General features: G+C 40.7%; 1 protein-coding gene across 4 annotated transcripts in view; it reads left to right on the top strand.

The window, feature by feature from the left end:
* The window catches only part of LOC128666737 (zinc finger protein 713), a 143,923-nt gene that overhangs the window by 881 nt on the left and 116,118 nt on the right, over positions 1–26,924 (top strand). For all 4 annotated transcript variants that reach the window (XM_053721492.1, XM_053721491.1, XM_053721493.1 and 1 more), the window contains exons 2-4: positions 7,306–7,373; positions 12,601–12,693; positions 12,995–13,115. In XM_053721492.1, the coding sequence (XP_053577467.1) occupies positions 12,640–12,693; positions 12,995–13,115 (175 nt within the window). In that variant the 5' untranslated portion in view covers positions 7,306–7,373; positions 12,601–12,639. The remainder of the gene's footprint in view (positions 1–7,305; positions 7,374–12,600; positions 12,694–12,994; positions 13,116–26,924) is intronic.

The raw sequence follows: 26,924 nt of genomic DNA, 5'->3' as shown, positions 1-26,924 counted from the left end.
ATATATATATATATTCCAAAAGAAATGGTCGCACTCTCAGGTCTTTAACCTCACCACAGGTAACACTAATTGATCTCTGATGAAGCGCATGTGAGCATGCGCATCAGGATGCTGATGATGGGGAAGAATACCCCGAAAACGTTTCATTAAAATTTACCACAATTTTTCACTAAAAGACCTGAGAGTGCGACCATTTCTTTTGGAATATTGACTGCATGTTGGCACCCGGGCAGATGACCATTGGAGGGTAACACTGTACAACTGATGGGTTTTTATATATATATATATATATATATATATATTTATTACTTGAGAAAAGAAAATGAGGAACCGGGAACTTGAATGCCAAGTAGTTTATTCAGTACACAGGGTGGGTAGCACTGTCACAAGTGTGCAAGGGGTGCTAGATATGACGTGTTTCGCGCATGCTCACATGCGCTTCATCAGAGATCAATTAGTGTTACCTGTGGTGAGGTTAAATGGGGAGCAATAGAACAAAGAGGTGGGTAGTGCTAATCCCTTAGATACTTAAAGGGACATGCCACCCACATTTTTTCTTTTATGATTTAGAAAGAGAATGCAATTTTAAACATCTTTCTAATTTACTTATATTATCTAATTTGTTTTATTCTCTTGATATTCTTTGATGAAAAGCATATCTAGATATGCTCACTAGCTGCTGATTGATTGCTGCACATAGAAGCCTCGTGTGATTGGCTCACCATGTACATTGCTTTTTCTTCAACTAAGGATATTTAAAAAATGAAGCAAAATAAATAATTGAAGTAAATTGTAAAGTTGTTTAAATTTCTATTCTCTATCTGAATCATGAAAGAAAGATTTTGGGTTTAGTGGCCCTTTAAGTGAGAGTAATAAGTGAGAACAGCATGTGATTAAAATAATGTTATTGAAACATACAAAAATAGTAACTTACAATGAGTGATTAACTTGTTGTTGTGAATGTTGGTGAAGGGAATAAGGGGATCATATTGTTGTGAAATAAACTTAGTAAGCTATTGGCGAAATATTCTTCATTCAGAATAGGGGAAAAGTGATAAATATGGCCATAAAGCGTGAACTATGTTGAGAGATCGTGTATGTACACACAAGTTTTTTTTTTTTTGTCAGTGTTGCTAAGTCAATACATTTATTTTCTTTAATTATAATATTCTTTTAAAAACCACTAAAAAATTGTACTAGAAACCCTATAGGTTCTGGGAATTCTGTTCGTGAATAGCTAAAATGTTGTAATACTTATGATCCCTAGAGACATTAGATTAAATTCTCAAGGCTAAGTTATAACAAAGCACATAAGGTGCATAAAGGACTCTACATAGGTTAACAAGAGTCTGAGAACTTGTACTAGAGACTCTTAGGAAAAGGGATAAGTGGGTAACCAAATATCGAAAAGAACCCAAAATGCAGAACTGGGGAATTACTAGGAGAAGGGAAATAATTAGTAAAAATGATCATAAACTTATATATTTCACATGCTTGGATATTGGGCTAGTTACTGATAGGAAAAGAATATGTTGTATGCATCCTGTATCCCCAGAGGGCTGGAAAATTTAGCGTATATGGAATAAATACCTAGTGAACTATATCCAGACCACTGGGAGAAAGCAATACCAATCGGTAAGTGGGTGCGTACACAGTCTAAAAAGGTGGTAACCCAATTGTAAATATAGATTTAAAGTGAAAATATGTATGTGTATGAACAAAATAAAAATATCTTGGAAATAAAAATATGCAAGAATAACAAAATGGCTAAAAGAATAACTAAAAAAATATGTATAGGGAAGCTTTATATGTAGGGGAACTGTACTAGAAAAATATATAGAAAAATGACAATGAAAAATAAGTTGAACAAATAATAAACTGAATACTGAATGAAAAGAGGAAAGGAATAAGTATGGAGAAATAATAGATGAACACTAAAAATTAAGTGATATGAATAAAACAGTTGGACCTAGGGTCAGAGATAGTAAAGAGGGGAGGAGAAAGGAGGGGGGAGAGGTACATGGCAAATGAGACCAAAAGCTGGGAAAGGCCCTATAATTATGACACAGGGCCTAGTCAATAAATAAATCCAGGTCATGTCTTTTTATTGATACCATTAGGAGATTTGGTCTGTAGGGTAAATATCCAATATGCCTCTTTTCTCTGAAGCCTCCCTACTCTGTCTCCTCCTCTTATATCTTTGGTGATATGTTCAATGCCTACAAATGTAAAAAGATGTTTGATATGACTACCATGAGACCGAAAGTGTTTAGCTACAGGGGTTTTTGGGATATCATCTTATAGAGATAGTAAGTGCTGTCTGATACGGTCCTTAAGAGGGCGTGTGGTAAGACCTACATATTGTTGGGAACACTGCTGGCATGTGATAAGGTATACTACAAAACGGCTGGTGCAATCTATTCTCTGATGGAAAATATTTTACCTGTGATAGATGAGGAAAAATGGTCTGTTTTTTGTGTGTAATTACAACTTTTGCAAATATGGCCACATTTGAAAAAGCCTTTGTTGGGAGTTAGCCAATTAGTGCCAGATGTTGGTTTGTTGGTAAAATGCTTCCTTACTCTATCCCCTACTGTAGGGGCTTTCTTGACTACACATTTGATTTGTTGTTTGGTTATGTTTTTTAATTTATTATCACTCTGAAGTATTGGGAGATATTTATGTACTATTTTGCAGATCTCCTCAAATTGTCTGCTATACTGTGTGGAAAAGACAATTTCTTCTGAGAGTACTCTTGTCTTTTGGGTACTGGTAGTGTTCCTACTAGTATAGCTAGGGAACAAAGACTGCCTGTCAATTTTGCTCACTTCATTAGCTGTTTGTATGAGTGACTTCTTATTGTAACCCCTTTCCAGGAGTCTCTGGGTGATTAGGTCTGCTTGTATTCTGTACTGTTGTATATTTGAGCAATTTCTGCGTGCCCTGATGTATTGGCCTTTAGGAATACCTCTGATGTTATGCCTGGTGTGGCATGAGTCAGCTCTTAGTATAGTATTGCGAGCTAGGGTCTTCCTGTAAATCGTGGACATAATGTTAAAGTTATCGTCTATTTGGATATATAAGTCCAAATAGGCAATGGAATGTGATGATACAGTGTGTGTAAAATTTAAATTGAAAGAATTGTCATTGAGGAGATCTACCAAGGAGTGACCTTTTCTTTGATTTACAGGATTCCAAATTACTATAAGGTTGTCTATATAGCGACCATACACTACTAGATTGTCTCTGAGGGGGAAGTCATCGGCATAAATGCTGTTAAGTTCCAGCCAGCCCATGTACAAGTTGGCATATGCCGGTGCAAATTTTGCCCCCATGGCTGTACCACAGTTCTGCAAGTAGAATTCCCCCCCAGAGACAAAATAGTTGTGTGTAAGTAAGAATTTTGCTGTGGAAACCACAAATTCTATATATTCATCAGAGAACTGTGTGCATCTCCTAATCATGTGTCCCAAAGCCTCTAGCCCTTTTTGGTGGGGTATGCTAGAGTAAAGGGCAGTTACGTCTATGGTAAGCCACTGAAAATTAGGTTGCCACTTAATATCATCCAGTTGGTAAAGAAGATGTGCACTGTCTCTGATATAACCAGGCAAGGTAATCACTATGGGTTGTAAAACTGAGTCCAGCCAAGCACCCAGTCTCTCACAAAGGGACCCATGCTGGCCACGATGGGTCTCCCGGGGGGTTTGGTAAGGGTTTTATGTATCTTGGGCACGACCCTGAAGGTGGGAGTAAGGGGATCATCAATGAGTAAGTACTCCATGGTTTCCTTGATGATAAAACCACTCTCCAGGGCCGTGTCCAAGAATGAGAACAGTTCCTGGCTGAACCTGAGTGTGGGGTCATGTCCAAGACGTGTGTAGGTGGTGGTGTTGCTGAGGTGCACATTGATTTCTTCCATGTAATCTATGGTGTTTAAGATTACCACCGCCCCACCCTTGTCAGCCTGAGTTATTACAATGTCAGGATTATTTTCTAATTCTGTGAGTGCATTCTTCTCTAGAAGTGTGATGTTGTGTTTGCTAGTTGAGTTGTTGTCTGTTGTGGTCTCATTGAGGGATAAAATATCCCTCTACTGTATCTTGGTATAGTTCAATACTTGGGCTTCTAGCCTGAATAGGGTAGAAGAAATTGCGATCTTTATAGGTAAACTTTTGCATGGGTGATGCAGTAGTGCAAGTGGTGTTTTGTAGGGATAACAGCGTATTGAAATCACATTGATCTCTGAAGAGTAAGCCTGAGTGAGTACGCTCTAAAGGTGTCAAAGAGGATTCAGAGGAGGAGTCCTCAGAAATGGTCTCTGAAGTGTTTCCTAAGTGTAAGTTTGCGAACTAGTCTATTGATATCTATAACAGTAGAAAAAACATCAAAATTTGTGCTAGGTGCAAAAGTGAGTCCTTTATTGAGTATGGGAGACCTGTGCTGGTGTAAGTTGGGTATTCGACAGATTGATCACATTATTTATTTCTTTTTGTTTTTTGAGGCTGTCATGCTGGGGTATCTGTGTGTTTGACTGGAAGCTTTAGGAGTGCTAGTTTGACTAGGGGATTTGACAAGGGTGGCCAAAGTTGTTCTAGTAGGGGCACTGGCTCCTGTGTCCGTTGAAACAGAGGACTCAGGAGGCTCTGTGGCAAGGGAACCAGGGGATTGTGGAAAAGATGTTTCAGAATCTGTAGTTTCAATACTAGAGAAAGTGACCTTTTTGTTGGAGTGACCTCTACGTTTGTTATTTTTGGAAGTGTTGGAATTACCCTTCCCCCTAGTGGGTTTAAGTTGTTGCCAGGAATAAACAATATTAAGGTCATAGTCCTTTGTGTCACGGTTATATTTGGACACTTTTCTGCTAGATAAGTCCATATCTAATTTGTTGATGGTTTCCTCTAATTGTACAGTGTAATCCTTATATTGGTTAGTAGCCTCAAAGGGTTTGATGCTGTCCACTGTAGCGTTAATTTCTGTCAGAATCAAGTCTCTTTCCTGTTTTTTATGTCTAAATAGTTGGTTCATCAAAGTCATAGAGCATCTAGTCAGGGTATGGTTCCACTCCTCCATAAACTCTGGTAATTGTTGGGCAAAGGAGGGGAATTTTTTCATCCTTAGGCCCCGTGGCACCTTCCCCTCTTTAATATATAGATCCAAAAATTCAATGTCCCACCAGAGATTGGTCTCCTTATATCGGAGTTTCTCCAAGCCTGAGAATAATGTAGGCAAATTATCTTCCCTAGGTACTGTAGGTAAGGCATTGACCCCTTGCAGTGCTGTGGCCAAAATGAGTCTGGGTTTGTCGTCTGAAGGTTCCCCAGTGGGATATGTGACTGCAGTTTCAGACAATTCGGCCATAGTGTTTGAATACTCAAAAGTGTAATGTAAGAGAGACCTGAATTGTGAGCAAACAGGTACAGTTGAAGAAGCAGGAAATAATTCAGTCTCTCTTATATGTCATCAAATATTTTCAGTCCTGTATAATAAGTAAGCAGTACTCTTGTATAAAGTAAGTCTCTGAGGTGAACAGATGTGGGTATTATGGCAGTAAGCGTGAATCGGTAAGGCAAACCTGGCAGATGTTCAAGTGGCAAGGTAGGCTTGAGCAGGTACTCTGAGCAAACACAGGTAGGATTACCTACCTAACTACTCCTAAGAAGGGCTCATACCCTTGTCTCCATTGTGCGCAATGTAACGCGATGATAAAAGGTAAACACATAGCACAAACCAATGAACGAAAAATTCGAGAAATTAATGGGTATTACACCTGTGATACAGACTTTGTGGTCTACCTGTTAAAATGCCTTGTGGGAGGGGCTATGTAGGGGAACTACACGCCCCATCAGATATAGGATTAGTGGGCATAAATCATCAATCAGATGTCAAGACAAAACTCTTCCAGTTTCCTCCCATTTTCTCGAAATGGGACACACTGTTAGCCAACTTAGGTTCCAAATAATAGATCACATTCCCAAACTTAGGAGAGGAGGCAATAGGGAACTTGAGCTTAAAAAGAGAGAGGTATGGTGGATTCAACACTTAAAAACTCTACATCCTGTAGGTCTGAATAGAGATTATGATCTCCATTTGTTTTTATAAATTTTATCTATATATATATATATATATATATATATATATATATATATATATATATATATATATATATATATATATATATATATATATTTTTTTTAATTTTGGATATCATGATTAAACTTCGCATCACTGCTCATGTGTTTAACTTTACCTATGTGTTAAACATTTTGTCAAAACTTGGAAAAAAATGTGTTTAAATTATTTAAATGTGTAACACATGAATTGGCCCAGTAGATGGCAGTAAAAAATTCAATCTATGGTCAATTAATGTTTGGCCATTATGGAGTTAATATGTAATTAAGATATCTAGCCTATTTAAAGCTGTGTTGCAGAGCAATCCATAGCATGATTAAGGGTCTGCGTTACCCGAAACGTCGCTGTCTGTTCATTATGTCACCTTAATAAAGGTTATTTCACTTTTATAAAACAGTGCTGGAGCCATCTACGTTTTTTCCTTTTGGAGATATATATATATATATATATATATATATATATATATATATATATATATATATATATATATATATATATATATATATATATATATATATATATATATATATATATATATGTATATGTGTGTGTGTTTAGGTTCCTGTTACTGTGAGGAGCGCACCGCACACTAGAGATCTGTAGTGAGATATATATATATATATATATATCAACAATTTAAGTTATGGGGAGGCGAAAAGTGAGTTTAAACTCCTCCACTAAATACAAAATATAGAGAAAATAACTCATTGTGTAAACCATTTACAAATCTAAACACGTCAGAAGACTTGCTTTAAACCCAGAAACTCTCTGACTACACTGATTCCAATGCAGCAAAGGAATCTGGGTAAGATATGCAAATGAGGTTCACAATGACTCACCTTTTTACTTTTAGCCTGCTTTTTAAGACAGGCTTCCCTCCTGTCTCTCTCTCTCACTCTCTCTCTCACTCTCTCTCTCACTCTCTCTCTCACTCTCTCTCTCTCTCTCTCTCTCTCACTCTCTCTCTCGTCTATATAGCACTGCTTACAGGGCTGTGTACTTTTTAACAATAGCAAATGTTCACATTTTCAAAGTGAACATTTTATAAGTGAGGCACTAATTTTTAAGAATTATACAAGAATTACACTCAATACTCTCCACACTGCTGGTTACTAATTAACAAACTGACTTCTGCTAAGGAATGCTGAGTTAACCTACTGTCTCTTCTGCTTTCAGGTACGTGAATTAAGGCCCTGCATTGAAATCCTGCTTTTCTGTCATTTTACACCAAGTCTCTCTTTTTGGTACGTGAATTAAGGCCCTGCATTGAAATCCTGCTTTTCTGTCATTTTACACCAAGTCTCTCTGTGTGTATGTGTGTGTATATATATATATTTTGAGCACATGAATTTAGGCTGTTAAAATTTAGTCCTGCATTTTTTGTAATGATTTTTCCCAATGTCTCAATTCTAATGTCTAGTTAATTGCCATGTGATGCTCAATCCTTAATACTTGCTATAACTCTAAAATTTATAGTTGTCTTATGTCCAAATTTTATTGTCTGTTTACTTAACTCATCTCACCCTAACCAGATTCTAACATTCCAATTGGCCTTACCAACTGTCTTTGATTAGCAATTAACTAAATTTAATGGACTCAGCTGAAAGCCCTACCTGTATATATTTCAGACTAGTTTGGGGATGTGCACTGCACAGGGGTGCACTGCTTACAGGGCTGTGTACTTTTTAACAATAGCATATGTTCACATTTTCAAAGTGAACATTTTATAAGTGAGGCACTAATTTTTAAAAATTATACAAGAATTCAGCAAGGATGGGGCAAGACACAAGGCAAGTACTCTTGTAATACTATGTTTTATGTATCTCATTGTATCCCTAAGCAAGTGCTGCTGTAACACTGTGTCTTATGTGTTTACTTGGTTCCCACTATCATAATAATGCTCAATATCTTCATATTCCTTTTTGCTACCTCTTGTCTCTATAACAAACTCCATTACTCACTTACTCCTTCTCCCTCTCCACCTGCACTGTTCATTAGCCCATCTCTCTTATACTCACCTTACTTTTGTACTCATGAACTTTACCTATTCATAAACACTCTCTCTCCCCCTGCACTTCAGCCAAACAGTCTCATTACTGCAAATCTGCTTCTCATCTCATGTCACTCTCCCTCTTGCTCATACTAGCTGCTGGCGACATCTCCCCTAATCCTGGTCCCTCACAACCTCCTAGCCTTTCACATCCTTGTGTGCCTTTTAATAGACTTCATAAACTAAACTCTGGTAACCTTAATCGCATTCCTCTTACATCTAAAAACCCCTCCCCCTTCACTTGTGCACTCTGGAACTCTCGCTCTGTTTGCAACAAGCTAACTTCTATCCATGATCTCTTTATCTCCCACTCTCTTAACCTTCTGGCTCTTACAGAAACCTGGCTCTCTGCTTCAGACACAGCATCCACTGCTGCACTGTCACATGGGGGTCTCCATTTCAGCCACACTCCTAGGTCTGGCAATAGACAAGGAGGTGGTGTCTGTATTTTACTTTCCTCTCGTTGCACCTTCCAACAAATACAGCCCTTCTCTTCACTCACATTTTCTTCATTTGAAACCCACATGATTCGGTTATTTTCTCCCCTCTCTATACGTGTTGCAGTCATATACCGCCCCCCTGGCTCCCCAACTCAATTTTTAGATCACTTTGCTGCCTGGCTTCCTTATTTCCTTTCCTCAGACACCCCTGCCCTCATTCTTGGCGACTTTAACATCCCTCTTGACAATCCCAATGCCTCCTCTGCAATACAACTTCTTCAACTGACTTCCTCTTTCGGCCTGTCACAATGGACTGACTCTCCCACTCACAAAGATGGTCATTCCCTTGATCTGACTTTCACCTATCGATGCACTCTTTCAAATTTAACAAACTCCCCTTTTCCTCTCTCTGACCATCATCTCCTAACTTGCATCATCACTTCCCTACCTACAACTCCCCCTCCCTCTACCCCTCACACAAAACTTCACAGAAGCACTAAGTCACTAGATCTGCATCAGCTCGCTAGCTCTCTCAAACCTCTCCTCTCATCCATCACCTCCTTTTCCTGCCCTGGCCAATCTGTCTGCCAGTATAATTCCACCCTTACATCAGTCATTGACACTCTGGCCCCTCCAACCTTAGCTCAGAAACCACACTCTCATCCTCAGCCCTGGCATACTCCTCTGACACGATACCTACGCAGATGCTCCCGTACTGCTGAGCGACATTGGAGGAAATCTCGGAGTTCAGCTGACTTTCTTCACTACAAGTTCATCCTGAACTCCTACTATTCTGCCCTTAATCTTTATAAGCAACAATATTTTTCTAATCTCATCTCTACTCTTTCCTCTAACCCAAAACGTCTGTTCTCCACGTTCAACACTCTTTTCCGCCCACCCCCACCTCCTAACACAACCTCTCTCTCTTTTGCAAGCCACTTCAAAAACAAAATTGACTCCATCAGAAGTGAAATCAGCTCTCAACATACTTCCAATCTCCCACCCCCTCAAAAGCTCACGATCACCCAAAACCCAAATATCCAAAAATGCAGCTCTTTTGCCCCTGTTAATGAGGATAAAGTTTCTGCCCTTATACTGTCCTCCCACCTCACTACCTGTCCCCTCGACCCCATCCCCTCACAGCTACTCCCCTCCCTCTCTTCTACCCTCACCCCCATTCTCACATACATTTTCAACCTCTCCCTCAGCACTGTATATTTCCCTCATCTCTAAAACATGCACTGGTCACACCTATCCTCAAAAAACCTTCCCTTGATCCAACCTCCCCTTCCAATTACCGCCCTATTTCCCTACTCCCTCTTGCCTCAAAGCTCCTCGAAAAGCTAGTTTACGCACGTCTATCCCATTTCCTTACACTAAACTCTCTTCTTGACCCACTGCAATCTGGATTTCGTTCCCATCACTCTACAGAGACAGCAATTATCAAGGTTACCAATGACCTACTTACAGCAAAATCCAAAGGCCACTTCTCTCTGCTTATCCTCCTTGACCTGTCTGCAGCCTTTGACCCTGTTGACCACCCTCTTCTGCTTCAAACCCTCCAATCCTTCGGCATCTGTGACACAGCTCTCTCGTGGTTCTCTTCCTATCTGAATAACCGTACATTTAGTGTAGCCTTCTCCGGAACATCCTCTGCCCCGTTACCACTTTCTGTTGGGGTACCTCAAGGCTCTGTCCTTGGTCCCCTTCTCTTTTCAATCTACACGTCGTCACTAGGTTCTGTAATAAAGTCCCATGGGTTTCAATACCATTTGTATGCCGATGACACCCAAATCTACCTCTCTGCACCAGACCTACCTCCTTCCTTACTAACCCGTGTCACTAACTGTCTTTCTCACATCTCATCTTGGATGTCCTCTCACTACCTTAACCCCTTAATGACCGGACCATTTTTCAATTTTCTTACCCTTAATGACAATGGCTATTTTTACATTTCTGCGGTGTTTGTGTTTAGCTGTAATTTTCCTCTTACTCATTTACTGTACCCACACATATTATATACCGTTTTTCTCGCCATTAAATGGACTTTCTAAAGATACCATTATTTTCATCATGTCTTATAATTTACTAAAATAATAATAATAAAATATGAGGAAAAAATGGAAAAAAACACACTTTTTCTAACTTTGACCCCCAAAATCTGTTACACATCTACAATCACCAAAAAACACCCATGCTAAATAGTTTTTTGTCCTGAGTTTAGAAATACCCAATGTTTACATGTTCTTAGCTTTTTTTGCAAGTTATAGGGCAATAAATACAAGTAGCACTTCGCTATTTCCAAACCACTTTTTTTCAAAATTAGCGCTAGTTACATTGGAACCCTGATATCTGTCAGGAATACCTGAATATCCCTTGACATGTATATATTTTTTGTTAGAAGACAACCCAAAGTATTGATCTGCCAGTACCCAGTTTGGCCCCAAAAATCCCCCAAAAAGTATTTTTATTTTATTTTTAACTTAAAAACTATTTCTGTAGTGTAGCAGCCCCCCCACAATACCCCCACCCCCTCCCCCTCCCAGATCCTTTTATATTTAAAAACATTTTTTTTACCTTTTTAACCCCCTTTTTGCCCTCATTCATTGGTGTCAGTGTGGCTAATGTGTGCACGCGCACAAGTACTTGCACGCGAGCCCCGTGCACGCGCCCATGCACATTCACGTGCACACTCACCCCTTGTGCACGCGCATCGTGCACGCACCCTCACACTGGCACCATCGCTGCCGGTGCAGAGAGGGCCACAGAGTGGCTCTCTCTGCATCGGAGGCTTGTAAAGTGGTATTGCAGGATGCCTCCATATCGAGGCATCACTGCAATACCCTCAGAGCTGCTGGAAGAATTTGTGATCGCTTCCAGCACTCTGTTAGACAACTAACGTACCAGGTACGTCTATTGTCATTAACTGTTAGTTTTTGCATGACGTACCTGGTATGTCAGTTGTCATTAAGGGGTTAAGCTAAATCTCTCCAAAATTGAACTCCTTATTTTTTCCCCCTTCTTCCAATGTCTCCACCCCCAAAATTTCTATAACTGTTGATAATTCCATCATTATCCCTACCCCGCACGCCCGATGTCTTGGGGTCACACTTGACTCAGATCTTTTCTTCACTCCTCACATTCAGTCCTTGGCTAAAGCCTGCCGCTTCCACCTTAAAAACATTGCTAAAATTAGACATTTCTTTATACAAGATACAACCAAGATTTTAATGCACTCTCTCATCCTTTCCCGCCTCGACTACTGCAACTCCGTCCTCTCTGGTCTACCTAGCTGCGGCATAGCTCCTTTACAATCCATTATGAATGCCTCTGCCAGGCTCATCTTCCTTACTCGTCGCTCTTAATCTGCTGCACCTCTCTGCCAATCCCTTCACTGGCTTCCTCTTGCCTCTAGGAGTAAACATAAAATCCTCACCCTGACATAAAAAGCTCTCAACTGCACTGCTCCACCCTACATCTCAGAACTTGTCTCTAGATACTCTCCCTCCCGTCCCCTTCGATCAGCTCAGGATCTCCTCCTCTCTTGTTACTTCCTCACATTCCCGTTTACAGGACTTCTCCAGACTGGCCCCCATCTTGTGGAATTCCCTGCCTCGCTCCATAAGACTCTCCCCTAGTTTTAACAGCTTCAAGCACTCCCTAAAAACTCTACTATTCAGGGATGCATACAACCAACACTAATCTTTCCTAACGCCATTGCTTTCCCCTTGAACCCCTTAGATTGTAAGCCTATGGGCCCAGCTGTTTACAGATCGCTTCATAAGAGCCGACTACAACAGTGAAACTCTCGGCAGGGCCCTCTACCCACTTGATTCCTACAAATCTATCCTGTACGCCGACTATGTTTACAGCGCTGCGAAATCTGTTGACGCTCTACAAATACCTGATAATAATATATATATTACCTTTTGTAGATTTAAAGTGATAGCGTAATGTAAAAAAATATTTTTCTTTACCTAGGCGTCTGTAGTTGGGTGCTGTTTTAGCTGACAGTTGGAGATGTCTGAGAAGCTTGTGAACGAGATGTCTGAGGACAGCTTGTTGATGGGAGAGGTAAGGGGTGTATCTGGGCCTAGGGCAGGCGAAATACTTCCTATCTTGTAATATATTGGTTGTTACACCGTATATATATATATATATATATATATATATATATATATATATATATATATATATATATATATATATAGAGGTGATCCTCTGGCGGAACGGGCCACGGATACCCCACTGTGTGATAAATGGAAGTGAATTGGTTTTTTTTTATTAATACATTTGTGCTGTTTCCTTTTTTCTTATATACATTAAAAACCATTTTTAAATAAGTTTTTCTCTCTTTATATTCTGTTGTGTGGAGGATTCGGATGAAGATGCTGCAGCTTTCTCTGCGGAGGAGACGTTGCAGTGTATGGTGGAAGAGGACGACTACGACATTGACAGTTTGGTGCCGCAGGGGAACCAGGCATCCAGCTCACTGGGTATAAATTGATAAAATGTAATTAGATTACAATTATAAGCCTGACGCAGGATATTTAACACAGGGTTATGGTTTAAAATTACAGGAATGTTCCCCACCAGCTCAATGGTAAACGCATTGTATGGCCATATTTTCCGCCAGCTATATAGGTGTCACACAGCACAGCAGTATTCACCCCTAGCTATATATAGGTGTCACACAGTACAGCAGTATTCACCCCTAGCTATATATAGGTGTCACACAGTACATTTGTACTAACCCCTAGCTATATATAGGTGTCACACAGTACAGCAGTATTCACCCCTAGCTATATGTAGGTGTCACACAGTACAGCAGTATTCACCCCTAGCTATATATAGGTGTCACACAGTACATTTGTACTAACCCCTAGCTATATATAGGTGTCACACAGTACAGCAGTATTCACCCCTAGCTATATGTAGGTGTCACACAGTACAGCAGTATTCACCCCTAGCTATATATAGGTTTCACACAGTACAGCAGTATTCATCCCTAGCTATATATAGGTGTCGCACAGTACATTTGTACTAACCCCTAGCTATATATAGGTGTCACACAGTACAGCAGTATTCATCCCTAGCTATATGTAGGTGTCACACAGTACAGCAGTATTCACCCCTAGCTATATATAGGTGTCACACAGTACATTTGTACTAACCCCTAGCTATATATAGGTGTCACACAGTACAGCAGTATTCATCCCTAGCTATATATAGGTGTCACACAAAACAGCAGTATTCATCCCTAGCTATATATAGGTGTCACACAGTACAGTAGTATTCACCCCTAGCTATATATAGGTGTCACACAGTACAGTAGTATTCACCCCTAGCTATATATAGGTGTCACACAGTACATCAGTATTCATCCCTAGCTATATATAGGTGTCACACAGTACAGCAGTATTCATACCTAGCTATATATAGGTGTCACACAGTACAGCAGTATTCACCCCTAGCTATATATAGGTGTCACACAGTACAGCAGTATTCACCCCTAGCTATATATAGGTGTCACACAGTACAGCAGTATTCATCCCTAGCTATATATAGGTGTCACACAGTACAGCAGTATTCATCCCTAGCTATATATAGGTGTCACACAGTACAGCAGTATTGACCCCTAGCTATATATAGGTGTCACACAGTACAGCAGTATTCACCCCTAGCTATATATAGGTGTCACACAGTACAGCAGTATTCACAGCTAGCTATATATAGGTGTCACACAGTACATCAGTATTCACCCCTAGCTATATATAGGTGTCACACAGTACAGCAGTATTCATCCCTAGCTATATATAGGTGTCACACAGTACAGCAGTATTCACCCCTAGCTATATATAGGTGTCACACAGTACAGCAGTATTCACCCCTAGCTATATATAGGTGTCACACAGTACAGTAGTATTCACAGCTAGCTATATATAGGTGTCACACAGTACAGTAGTATTCACAGCTAGCTATATATAGGTGTCACACAGTACAGTAGTATTCACAGCTAGCTATATATAGGTGTCACACAGTACAGCAGTATTCACCCCTAGCTATATATAGGTGTCACACAGTACAGTAGTATTCACCCCTAGCTATATATTGGTGTCACACAGTACAGCAGTATTCACCCCTAGCTATATATAGGTGTCACACAGTACAGTAGTATTCACCCCTAGCTATATATAGGTGTCACACAGTACAGTAGTATTCACCCCTAGCTATATATAGGTGTCACACAGTACAGCAGTATTCACCCCTAGCTATATATAGGTTTCACACAGTACAGTAGTATTCACCCCTAGCTATATATTGGTGTCACAGAGTACAGCAGTATTCACCCCTAGCTATATATTGGTGTCACACAGTACTGCAGTATTCATCCCTAGCTATATATAGGCGTCACACAGTACAGCAGTATTCATCCCTAGCTATATATTGGTGTCACACAGTACAGCAGTATTCACACAGTACAGCAGTATTCATCCCTAGCTATATATAGGTGTCACACAGTACAGCAGTATTCATCCTTAGCTATATAGGTGTCACACAGTACAGCAGTATTCACCCCTAGATATATACAGGTGTCACACAGTACAGCAGTATTCATACAAATAAATTAGGGAGCGCTATAAAAGCTGCTATATGGTAGAGGTTAAAATTTGTGATGAGATATCTGATGAGCAGAAATGTGATATAAATTAGTGAAAATTCATGTGTTATTAAAGTGAATATATATGCAATAAGGTGAATAAATATGCAATGTAAATACCAGTAATGCAAAACTAAAAAGTCTTAAATGAATATTATTTAATATACAAAGAACGAAAAAATTAAATAAATAAAGTACAAATTATTTACAAAATAGATTTACAAAATAGAAAGACCACCGGTGGTATGACTGTTAAAAAATTTCAAAGATTTGAATATAAATTCATTGAAATAATATGATATTCTCTATTCAATAAATCCGGAAGGTTAATTAAAATTCCAATGCTGTAAAACAGGTGTAAAAAAGTTCAGTTCATAATAGAAGTTGAGCCGGATAGAACACAGTTATTTGCAGCAAAGATAACTCTCTATTATGGGAAGGCTATGTTGAGGGATAGTTATGTGGCATACGGCACAGTGCTCGGTGCAAATGATTTCAGTTGACATTCAAATAACCTCTACCATATAGCAGCTTTTTTAGCGCTCCCTAATATAATATATTTGTATTAATTTTGTATCTTGGGTGTAATCTGGAACTACTCCCGTCTTTTAGGGTAGCCACCTGTGCTATATATAGGCCCTTTCTCCTACATTGGTGTGTCCGGTCCACGGCTTCATCCTTTCTTGTGGGATATTCTCATTCCCTACAGGAAGTGGCAAAGAGAGCACACAGCAAAGCTGTCCATATAGCCCCCCCTCTAGCTCCGCCCCCCAGTCATTTTCTTTGCCGCTCTGTACAAGTAGCATCTCCACGGGGGTGGTAAAGAGTATGTGGTGTTAGTTGTAGTTTTTTATTTCTTCTATCAAGAGTTTGTTATTTTAAAATAGTGCCGGTTTGTACTATTTACTCTACAACAGAAAGTGATGAAGATTTCTGTTAAAAGAGGAGTATGATTTTAGCACCAGTAACTAAAATCCATTGCTGTTCGCACGCAGGACTGTTGAAACCAGAGAACTTCAGTTGGGGGGAACAGTTTGCAGGCTTATCTGCTTCAGGTATGATCAGTCACTTTTCTAACAAGACCAAGTAATGCTAGAAGACTGTCAGTTTTCCCTTCTGGGATAGGTAAGCCATTTTCTTAGACTCAGTAACAGAATTAAGGCTTATAACTTGGGCTCTATGCTGGTTGACACTATTGTGGGCTAAGTCGTTTGATTTTTAACATGTTTATGCGACATTTGAAACACTTTTGGGGAATTTTATTTGCGCCTGGCAGCCGTTTAGACACCTAATCTTGTCAGAAAAGGCCCCTTCACTCTGGAATGCATACATTGCGTAGAAGACCTTTTCAAAATGGGAGTGATACACCCAGTCCCAAAAGCAGAACAAGGACTGGGTTTTTACTCCAACCTGTTTGTAGTTCCCAAAAAGGAGGGAACGTTCAAGCCAATTCTGGACTTAAAGATCCTAAACAAATTCCTCAAAGTTCCATCATTCAAAATGGAAACAATTCAAACAATTTTACCAATGATCCAGGAGGGTCAATACATGAGTACCGTGGACCTAAAGGATGCATACCTGCATATTCCTATCCACAAAAGTCTCCATCAGTTCCTAAGGTTCGCCTTTCTGGACAAGCATTACCAGTTTGTGGCCCTTCCTTTCGGGTTGGCCACCGCTCCCAGAATTTTCACAAAGGTGCTAGGGTCCCTTCTAGCGGTACTAAGGCCGCGGGGCATTGCAGTAGCACCTTACCTAGACGACATATTAATACAGGCGTCGTCCTTTCACAGAGCCAAGGCTCATACGGATATCGTTCTGGCCTTTCTAAGGTCTCACGGGTGGAAGGTGAACATAGAAAAGAGTTCTCTGTCCCCGGTCACAAGGGTTCCCTTCCTGGGAACAATAATAGACTTGGTAGAAATTAAAATCTTTCTGACAGAGGTCAGGAAGTCAAAACTTTCAAATGCTTGTCGAGTTCTTCGTTCCATTCCTCAGCCGTCTGTGGCTCAGTGCATGGAGGTAATCGGTCTAATGGTTGCGGCAATGGACATAGTCCCGTTTGCCAGAATTCATCTAAGACCACTGCAATTGTGCATGCTCAGACAGTGGAACGGGGATTATGCAGACTTGTCTCCCCAGATACAAATGGACCAGGAAACCAGAGACTCGCTCCTCTGGTGGTTGTCTCAGGATCACTTGTCTCAGGGAATGAGTTTCCGCAGACCAGAGTGGATCATTGTCACGACCGACGCCAGTCTCTTAGGCTGGGGCGCGGTCTGGGACTCCCTGAAAGCTCAGGGTCTATGGTCTCGGGAAGAATCTCTTCTCCCGATAAACATTTTGGAACTGAGAGCGATATTCAATGCGCTCCTGGCTTGGCCTCAGCTAGCGAAGGCCAAATTCATAAGATTTCAGTCGGACAACATGACCACTGTAGCGTACATCAATCATCAGGGAGGAACAAGGAGTTCCCTGGCGATGAGAGAAGTATCCAAGATCATCAAATGGGCAGAAGGATCACTCCTGCCATCTATCTGCAATTCACATCCCAGGAGTAGACAACTGGGAGGCGGATTATTTGAGTCGTCAGACTTTCCATCCGGGGGAGTGGGAACTTCACCCGGAGGTCTTTGCCCAGTTAACTCAACTATGGGGCATTCCAGATATGGATCTGATGGCGTCTCGTCAGAACTCCAAGGTTCCACGCTACGGGTCCAGGTCCAGGGATCCCAAGGCGACATTAGTAGATGCATTAGTGGCGCCTTGGTCGTTCAATCTAGCTTATGTTTTTCCACCGTTTCCTCTCCTTCCCAGGCTAGTAGCCAGGATCAAACAGGATAGGGCTTCGGTGATTCTAATAGCTCCTGCATGGCCACGCAGGACTTGGTATGCAGACCTGGTGAACATGTCATCGGCTCCACCATGGAAGCTACCTTTGAGACAGGACCTTCTAGTTCAGGGTCCATTCGAACATCCAAACCTAGTTTCTCTGCAACTGACTGCTTGGAAATTGAACGCTTGATTCTATCTAAGCGTGGGTTTTCGGAATCTGTTATAAATACTCTGGTTCAGGCCAGAAAGCCTGTGACCAGGAAAATTTACCATAAGATATGGCAAAAATATCTCTGTTGGTGCGAATCCAAGGGTTACTCATGGAGTAAAATTAGGATTCCAAGAATACTTTCCTTTCGCCAAGAGGGTTTGGAGAAAGGTCTGTCAACTAGTTCTCTAAAAGGACAGATATCTGCTCTGTCTGTCTTGTTGCACAAATGTCTGGCAGCCGTGCCAGATGTTCAAGCGTTTGTACAGGCGTTAGTCAGAATCAAGCCTGTCTACAGACCTGTGACTCCTCCATGGAGTCTAAACTTAGTTCTTCAGTTCTTCAAGGGGTTCCGTTTGAACCTTTACAGTCCATAGATATTAAGTTACTATCCTGGAAAGTTCTGTTTTTGGTTGCTATTTCTTCTGCTAGAAGAGTTTCTGAATTGTCTGCTTTGCAGTGTATTTCACCCTATCTGGTGTTCCATACAGATAAGGTAGTTTTACGTACCAAGCCTGGTTTCCTTCCAAAGGTGGTTTCCAACAGGAATATTAACCAGGAAATAGTTGTTCCTTCTCTGTGTCCGAATCCAGTTTCGAAGAAGGAACGTTTGTTACATAACTTAGATGTGGTTTGTGCTGTAAAGTTCTATTTAGAAGCAACTAAGGATTTCAGACAGACATCATCCTTGAAGGAATTAGATGGAGGGCGCCACATAGTGCAGATCAATGAGATAATAACAAACACAGAATGATCACAAGAATCCTACTCACAATTGGAAGCGCACAATAAAGTGCAGAAATAGCAGTCCGGAACTACACGTCGTCCGGTCGACCACAGTGGGTGGGGCACACAGATGGAGATCCTCGTCTCACCAGGGAGAGTCCAGGGATGTCCAAGAGAGGGGGTACAGGTGGAGCTGAACAGCAGATACCCAGCCAGATGATGAGAAATATGAGGGTCTGAATCAGTTGGTGCTTTCTTAGGGGTCAATCATCCACAGAAATAAGCCTTCTGGAGTCACTTTCTGAGCCACAGGACCCTCTCACAGCCTCCTGAACGAATTACAGCTCACTCTACTAGAGCTGTGGCTTCCACATGGGCCTTCAAGAATGAGGCTTCTGTTGAACAGATCTGTAAGGCAGTGACGTGGTCTCCTCTGCATACATTTGCCAAATTTTACAAATTTGATACTTATGCTTCTTCGGAGGCTATTTTTGGGAGAAAGGTTTTACAAGCAGTGGTGCCTTCCATTTAGGTTACCTGACTTGCTCCCTCCCTTCATCCGTGTCCTAAAGCTTTGGTATTGGTTCCCACAAGTAAGGATGAAGCCGTGGACCGGACACACCAATGTAGGAGAAAACAGAATTTATGTTTACCTGATAAATTTCTTTCTCCTACGGTGTGTCCGGTCCACGGCCCGCCCTGGATTTTAGTCAGGTTTAAAATTTTTGTTTTTGTACACTACAGTCACCACTGCACCCTATGGTTCTCCTTTTTCTCCTAACCATCGGTCGAATGACTGGGGGGGCGGAGCTAGAGGGGGGGCTATATGGACAGCTTTGCTGTGTGTTCTCTTTGCCACTTCCTGTAGGGAATGAGAATATCCCACAAGTAAGGATGAAGCCGTGGACCGGACACACCGTAGGAGAAAGAAATTTATCAGGTAAACATAAATTCAGTTTTTTATTTACTATTTACAGCAGTATTCATCCCTAGCTATATATAGGTATCACACAGTACAGTTGTACTAACCCCTAGCTATATATAGGTGTCACACAGTACAGTTGTACTAACCCCTAGCTATATATAGGTGTCACACGGTACAGTTGTACTAACCCCTAGCTATATACAGGTGTCGCACAGTACAGCAGTATTCACCCCTAGCTATATACAGGTGTCACACAGTACTGCAGTATTCACCCCTAGCTATATAGGTGTCACACAGTACAGCAGTATTCATCCCTAGCTATATATAGGTGTCACACAGTACAGCAGTATTCACCCCTAGCTATATACAGGTGTCACACAGTACTGCAGTATTCACCCCTAGCTATATAGGTGTCACACAGTACAGCAGTATTCTCCCCTAGCTATATACAGGTGTCACACAGTACAGCAGTATTCACCCCTAGCTATATGTAGGTGTCACACAGTACAGCAGTATTCATCCCTAGCTATATATAGGTGTCATACAGTACAGCAGTATTCATCCCTAGCTATATATTGGTGTCACACAGTACAGTAGTATTCATCCCTAGCTATATATTGGTGTCACACAGTACAGTAGTATTCATCCCTAGCTATATATAGGTGTCACACAGAACAGCAGTATTCACCCCTAGCTATATATAGGTGTCACACAGTACAGCAGTATTCATCCCTAGCTATATATAGGTGTCACACAGTACAGCAGTATTCATCCCTAGCTATATATAGGTGTCACACAGTACAGTTGTACTAACCCCTAGCTATATAGGTGTCACACAGTACAGCAGTATTCACCCCTAGCTATATATAGTTGTCACACAGTACAGCAGTATTCATCCCTAGCTATATATAGGTGTCACACAGAACAGCAGTATTCATCCCTAGCTATATATAGGTGTCACACAGTACAGTTGTACTAACCCCTAGCTATATAGGTGTCACACAGTACAGCAGTATTCATCCCTAGCTATATATAGGTGTCACACAGTACAGCAGTATTCACCCCTAGCTATATATAGGTGTCACACAGTACAGCAGTATTCACCCCTAGCAATATATAGGTGTCACACAGTACAGCAGTATTCACCCCTAGCTATATATAGGTGTCACACAGAACAGCAGTATTCATCCCTAGCTATATACAGGTGTCACACAGTACAGCAGTATTCACCCCTAGCTATATACAGGTGTCACACAGTACAGCAGTTTTCATCCCTAGCTATATATAGGTGTCACACAGTACAGCAGTATTCACCCCTAGCTATATAGGTGTCATACAGTACAGTTGTACTAACCCCTAGCTATATATAGGTGTCACACAGTGCAGCAGTATTCACCCCTAGCTATATATAGGTGTCACACAGTACAGCAGTATTCACCCCTAGCTATATAGGTGTCACACAGTACAGCAGTTTTCATCCCTAGCTATATATAGGTGTCACACAGTACAGTAGTATTCACCCCTAGCTATATAGGTGTCACACAGTACAGCAGTATTCACCCCTAGCTATATATTGGTGTCACACAGTACAGCAGTATTCACCCCTAGCTATATATAGGTGTCACACAGTACAGCAGTTTTCATCCCTAGCTATATATAGGTGTCACACAGTACAGCAGTATTCACCCCTAGCTATATAGGTGTCACACAGTACAGCAGTATTCACCCCTAGCTATATAGGTGTCACACAGTACAGCAGTTTTCATCCCTAGCTATATATAGGTGTCACACAGTACAGCAGTATTCACCCCTAGCTATATACAGGTGTCACACAGTACTGCAGTATTCACCCCTAGCTATATACAGGTGTCACACAGTACTGCAGTATTCACCCCTAGCTATATATAGGTGTCACACAGTACAGTAGTATTCACCCCTAGCTATATATAGGTGTCACACAGTACAGCAGTATTCACCCCTAGCTATATACAGGTGTCACACAGTACAGCAGTATTCATCCCTAGCTATATACAGGTGTCACACAGTACAGCAGTATTCATCCCTAGCTATATATAGGTGTCACACAGTACAGCAGTATTCACCCCTAGCTATATATAGGTGTCACACAGTACAGCAGTATTCATCCCTAGCTATATATAGGTGTCACACAGTACAGCAGTATTCACCCCTAGCTATATATAGGTGTCACACAGTACAGTAGTATTCACCCCTAGCTATATATAGGTGTCACACAGTACAGTAGTATTCACCCCTAGCTATATAGGTGTCACACAGTACAGTAGTATTCATCCCTAGCTATATATAGGTGTCACACAGTACAGCAGTATTCACCCCTAGCTATATATAGGTGTCACACAGTACAGCAGTATTCATCCCTAGCTATATATAGGTGTCACACAGTACAGCAGTATTCATCCCTAGCTATATATGTGTCACACAGTACAGTAGTATTCACCCCTAGCTATATAGGTGTCACACAGTACAGTAGTATTCATCCCTAGCTATATATAGGTGTCACACAGTACAGCAGTATTCATCCCTAGCTATATATAGGTGTCACACAGTACAGCAGTATTCATCCCTAGCTATATATAGGTGTCACACAGTACAGCAGTATTCACCCCTAGCTATATATAGGTGTCGCACAGTACAGCAGTATTCACACCTAGCTATATATAGGTGTCACACAGTACAGTAGTATTCACCCCTAGCTATATATAGCTGTCACACAGTACAGTAGTATTCACCCCTAGCTATATATAGGTGTCACACAGTACAGCAGTATTCACACCTAGCTATATATAGGTGTCACACAGTACAGTAGTATTCATCCCTAGCTATATATAGGTGTCACACAGTACAGTAGTATTCACACCTAGCTATATATAGGTGTCACACAGTACAGTAGTATTCACCCCTAGCTATATATAGGTGTCACACAGTACAGCAGTATTCACCCCTAGCTATATATAGGTGTCACACAGTACAGCAGTATTCATCCCTAGCTATATATAGGTGTTTTATTAGTGAGGTGCTCACACAAACCATATGTTTGCTTAGTTTTTTTTTTTTTTTTTTCCAGGAGATCAAGCGCTTTTCAAAAAGTTTGCAGAAATGTTTGATATAGGAAAAAGCTATCGGGAAATAAAAATAAAATAAAAAATACAGTCTGTTCTTTTAGTAAAACGCTTTATTTCCTGCCTTATAGTTCCATATTAAAGGGACACTTTTTTTCTTTAATGATTCAGATAGAGTAGCAATTTTAAGCAACTTTCTAATTTGCTCCTATTATTAATGTTTCTTCGTTCTCTTGCTATCTTTATTTGAAAAAGATGGCATCTAAGCTATTTTTTTGGTTCAGACCCGGGACAGCACTTGTTTATTGTTATCAGCAAGAACAACCCAGGTTGTTCAGCAAAAATGGGCTGGCATCTAAACTTACATTCTTGCTTTACAAATAAAGATACCAAGAGAATGAAGAAAAATTGATAATAGGAGTAAATTTGAAAGTTGCTTAGAATTCCATGCTCTATCTGAATCACGAAAGAAAAAAATTTGGGTTCATTGTCCCTTTAATTATGAGTTCATCTGCTTAAAAACCTATTTAAAGGGACAGGAAATCCAAAATTTTCTTTCATGATTTGGATAGAACATAGAATTTTAAACAACTTTCCAATTTACTTCTATTATAACATTTGCTTCATTCTTTTGTTATCCTTTGCTGAAGGAGCAGCATTGCACTACTGGCAGCTAGCTGAACACATCTAGTTAGCCAATCACAAGAGACAAATGTGTGCAGGCACCAATCAGCAGCAGCTCCCACTAGTGTAGGATATGTGAGTATTCTTTTTTAACAAGGGATACCAAGAGAACAAAGCACATTTGAAAACAGAAGTGAATTTAAAAGTGTCTTAAAATGACCGGCTCTAACTAAATCATGCAAGTTTAACTTTGTCTTTCCTATCCCTTTAATGTTAGATTTTACCTTTTTATTCTTTAACAAAAATAAACTTCAACTTTAACCCCATAAGTGTGAATGATGACGTCGTTATCTGCACTATGCTTTTTGGTGCGAATGACGACCACATCATCCCGGCTTTAGGGTAAGGGATTTTTGAGCACTTACCGTTGGGGGGGCAAGTGGCCTGTTATGGATATAGGGTAAGGGGATTTTTGAGCACTTACCATTGGGGGAGGCTAATGGCCTGTTATGGGTATAGGGTAAGGGGATTTTTTAGCACTTACCATTGGGGGGGGGGGGGGGGGGGGGGGCTAGTGGCCTGTTATGGGTATAGGGTAAGGGGATTTTTGAGCACTTACCGTTGGGGGGGCTAGTGGCCTGTTATGGGTATAGGATAAGGGGATTTTTGAGCACTTACCGTTGGGGGGGGGGGGGCTAGTGGCCTGTTATGGGTATAGGATAAGGGGATTTTTGATCACTTACTGGTGGAGGGCAAGTGGTCTGTTATGGGTATAGGGTAAGGGGATTCCTCCCTTTCCCCTTAAGATATGGTGAGTCCACAACGACATCAATTACTAGTGGGAATATCACTCCTGGCCAGCAGGTGGCGGCAAAGAGCACCACAGCAAAGCTGTTAAGTATCACTCCCCTACCCATAATCCCCAGTCATTCTCTTTGCCTCTGTCAATGAAGGAGGTGAAGTTTGGTGTCTGAAGAAATTAATTCCTTTTTTGGGAAATTTTTCCCTGCAAGCAAGGATTTGGGTATAGCTGTAGTCCACGTCAATCTCTGCCGCAGAGTAGTGGTGACTTTTAAGCAGTTAGGAAGTTGTAAGGCGGAGCTTACTTTGTTTCCTAACATATTGCTGCCCTAGGTATAGAAAGCCAGAGTTGGTTACTCTGTTCTTTCTTTTTTCCACATGTCTCTGTAAGGAGTTTGTGTCCTTTCACGCCTTGAAAGCTGTCTTCCTGCCGGACAGCTAGACTGCAAGTAAGTGTTTTTTTGTCTTCTAGGTATAGGAGACTTTGCACTTTAGAAGATTCATTATTTAAATTCTGCAGTTTTCTTTCTGTGATTTAGTAATCCTTTAAATAGGGTTCGATAGGCAGTATGCAGGCACTGTGTGATGATTTTTGGGACCGGGTGCTGCTTGGAGATATTTATTGATGGCAATGTTTCGTTTATGTTAGTAACGGTGTTGCTATGTTCTCTTTCGGATTGCATGCTTTTTTCTTGTCTGCGCTTTTCCGTATGTGCTGGTCATGTGATCCTTGTGTTTCCGTTATACGGAACGGATCGGCGTCTCTGTGTTGTTGCTGCAGTCTGTCTCAGTGTATGTGAAGTTGCGTGTCAGTCTCTGTGTCCTCTTCAAGTCTCCTGGAGTTGCGGTAGGCACCTTAGTACTGCTGAGGTGTATAGGTTCTCAAGTTTGTTTGTTTTTTGTGTTTTTTTTGTTTTTTTTTTATAACAACGCTTTTTATTTTTAGGACTCTCTTAAAGTGACAGTTGTCCTTTTATTCAATTTTATTTTTTCCTGGGGCTGATTTTTCTTAGCTATGGACATGGATAATGATCATATAGTTTTAATAAATGTTTATGTTTAGAGGCACAAATTGTTTCTCCTTTGCAATTTTGTACTAGAACGCTACAATGTAAAGAAAAATTATTGAGCCTAATGTCTCCCAGGATGATGCTGTTCAGGCAATGCCACAGCCTTCTCCTCAAACGTCCCAAGCCTCTATGGTGTCACATGCAGTGCCCTGTGGTTCCTCTCAACCTCTTGGTGGGGTATATTTGCCTGCAGATTTCGCCCCACAGATATTGTCTGCGGTATCTGCAGCTTTATCTGCTTTTCCTGTTTTAGGAAAACGCAAGAGGAAAGCTAAACACTTAAAAGGGACACTCAATCAAAATTAAACTTTCATGATTCAGATAGAGCATGCCATTTTAAACAACTTACCAATTTACTTCCATTATCTAAATGTGCACAGTCTTTTTATATTTAAACTTTTTGAGTCACCAGCTCCTACTGAGCATGTGCAAGAATAAGTGTGTATGCATTTGTGAATGGCTGATGGCTGTCACATGGTACGTGTATGCATTTGTTAATGGTTGATGGCTGTCACATGGTACAGGGGAAGTGGAAAAAGACATAACTTAAAATTGTCAGAAAAAAAATCCACTACTCATTTGAAGTTCAGACTAAGTGCTATTGCATTGTCTTGTTATCTTGCATTTGTTGATTATGCAAATCTACTGTGTTGACTGATCCTTTAATAGATAGTAAGGTGCCTGTTTCAGCTGCTATTATACAGGTTGATCTTCCTCATAACTCTAGGGAGGACTTTACCTCAGTTCTGAGGGTGAAATCTCTTATTCTTTTGTCGGAGGTAGAAGAAGTAAACTTTAGGTTTAAGCTTGAACAACTTCATGTTTTATTAAAGGAGGTATTGGCTACTTTGAATGATTCTGACTCTCCTGATGTGGTTAACCTTAAGAAATCTAGTAAGCTTAATAGATTCTATGATGTCCCTTCCTCTGTGGAAGTATTTCCTGTTCCAGATCGTGTGACTGAGATTATTGTGCAGGAATGGGAAAGACCAGGGATTCCTTTCTCCCCGTCTTCAGTTTTTAAAAATATGTTTCCTGTTGCTGAATCCATTAAAGATTCTTGGCGCACGGTGTCTAAAGTAGAAGGGGCTATTTCTTCTCTGGCTTGAAGAACTAGGATCCCTATATATTGCTCTTTTAAGGATCCAATGGACAAGAAGCTGGAGGTATATTTGAAAAAGATGTATGTGCATCAGGGTCTTCAATGGCAACCTGCAGTTTGTATAGCCACAGTGACTAGTGCAGCATCTTATTGGTGCGATGCTTTGTCTGAATCTATTTTAGAGGAAACTTATTTGGAGGAAATCCAGGATAGGATTAAGGCTCTTAAGCTAGCCAATTCGTTTATTTCTGATGC

The sequence above is a fragment of the Bombina bombina genome, chromosome 7 (genome assembly GCF_027579735.1).
Source record: "Bombina bombina isolate aBomBom1 chromosome 7, aBomBom1.pri, whole genome shotgun sequence".
In the NCBI taxonomy this organism is placed as follows: Eukaryota; Metazoa; Chordata; class Amphibia; order Anura; family Bombinatoridae; genus Bombina; species Bombina bombina.
This window is presented reverse-complemented; position numbering and strand designations above follow the sequence as displayed.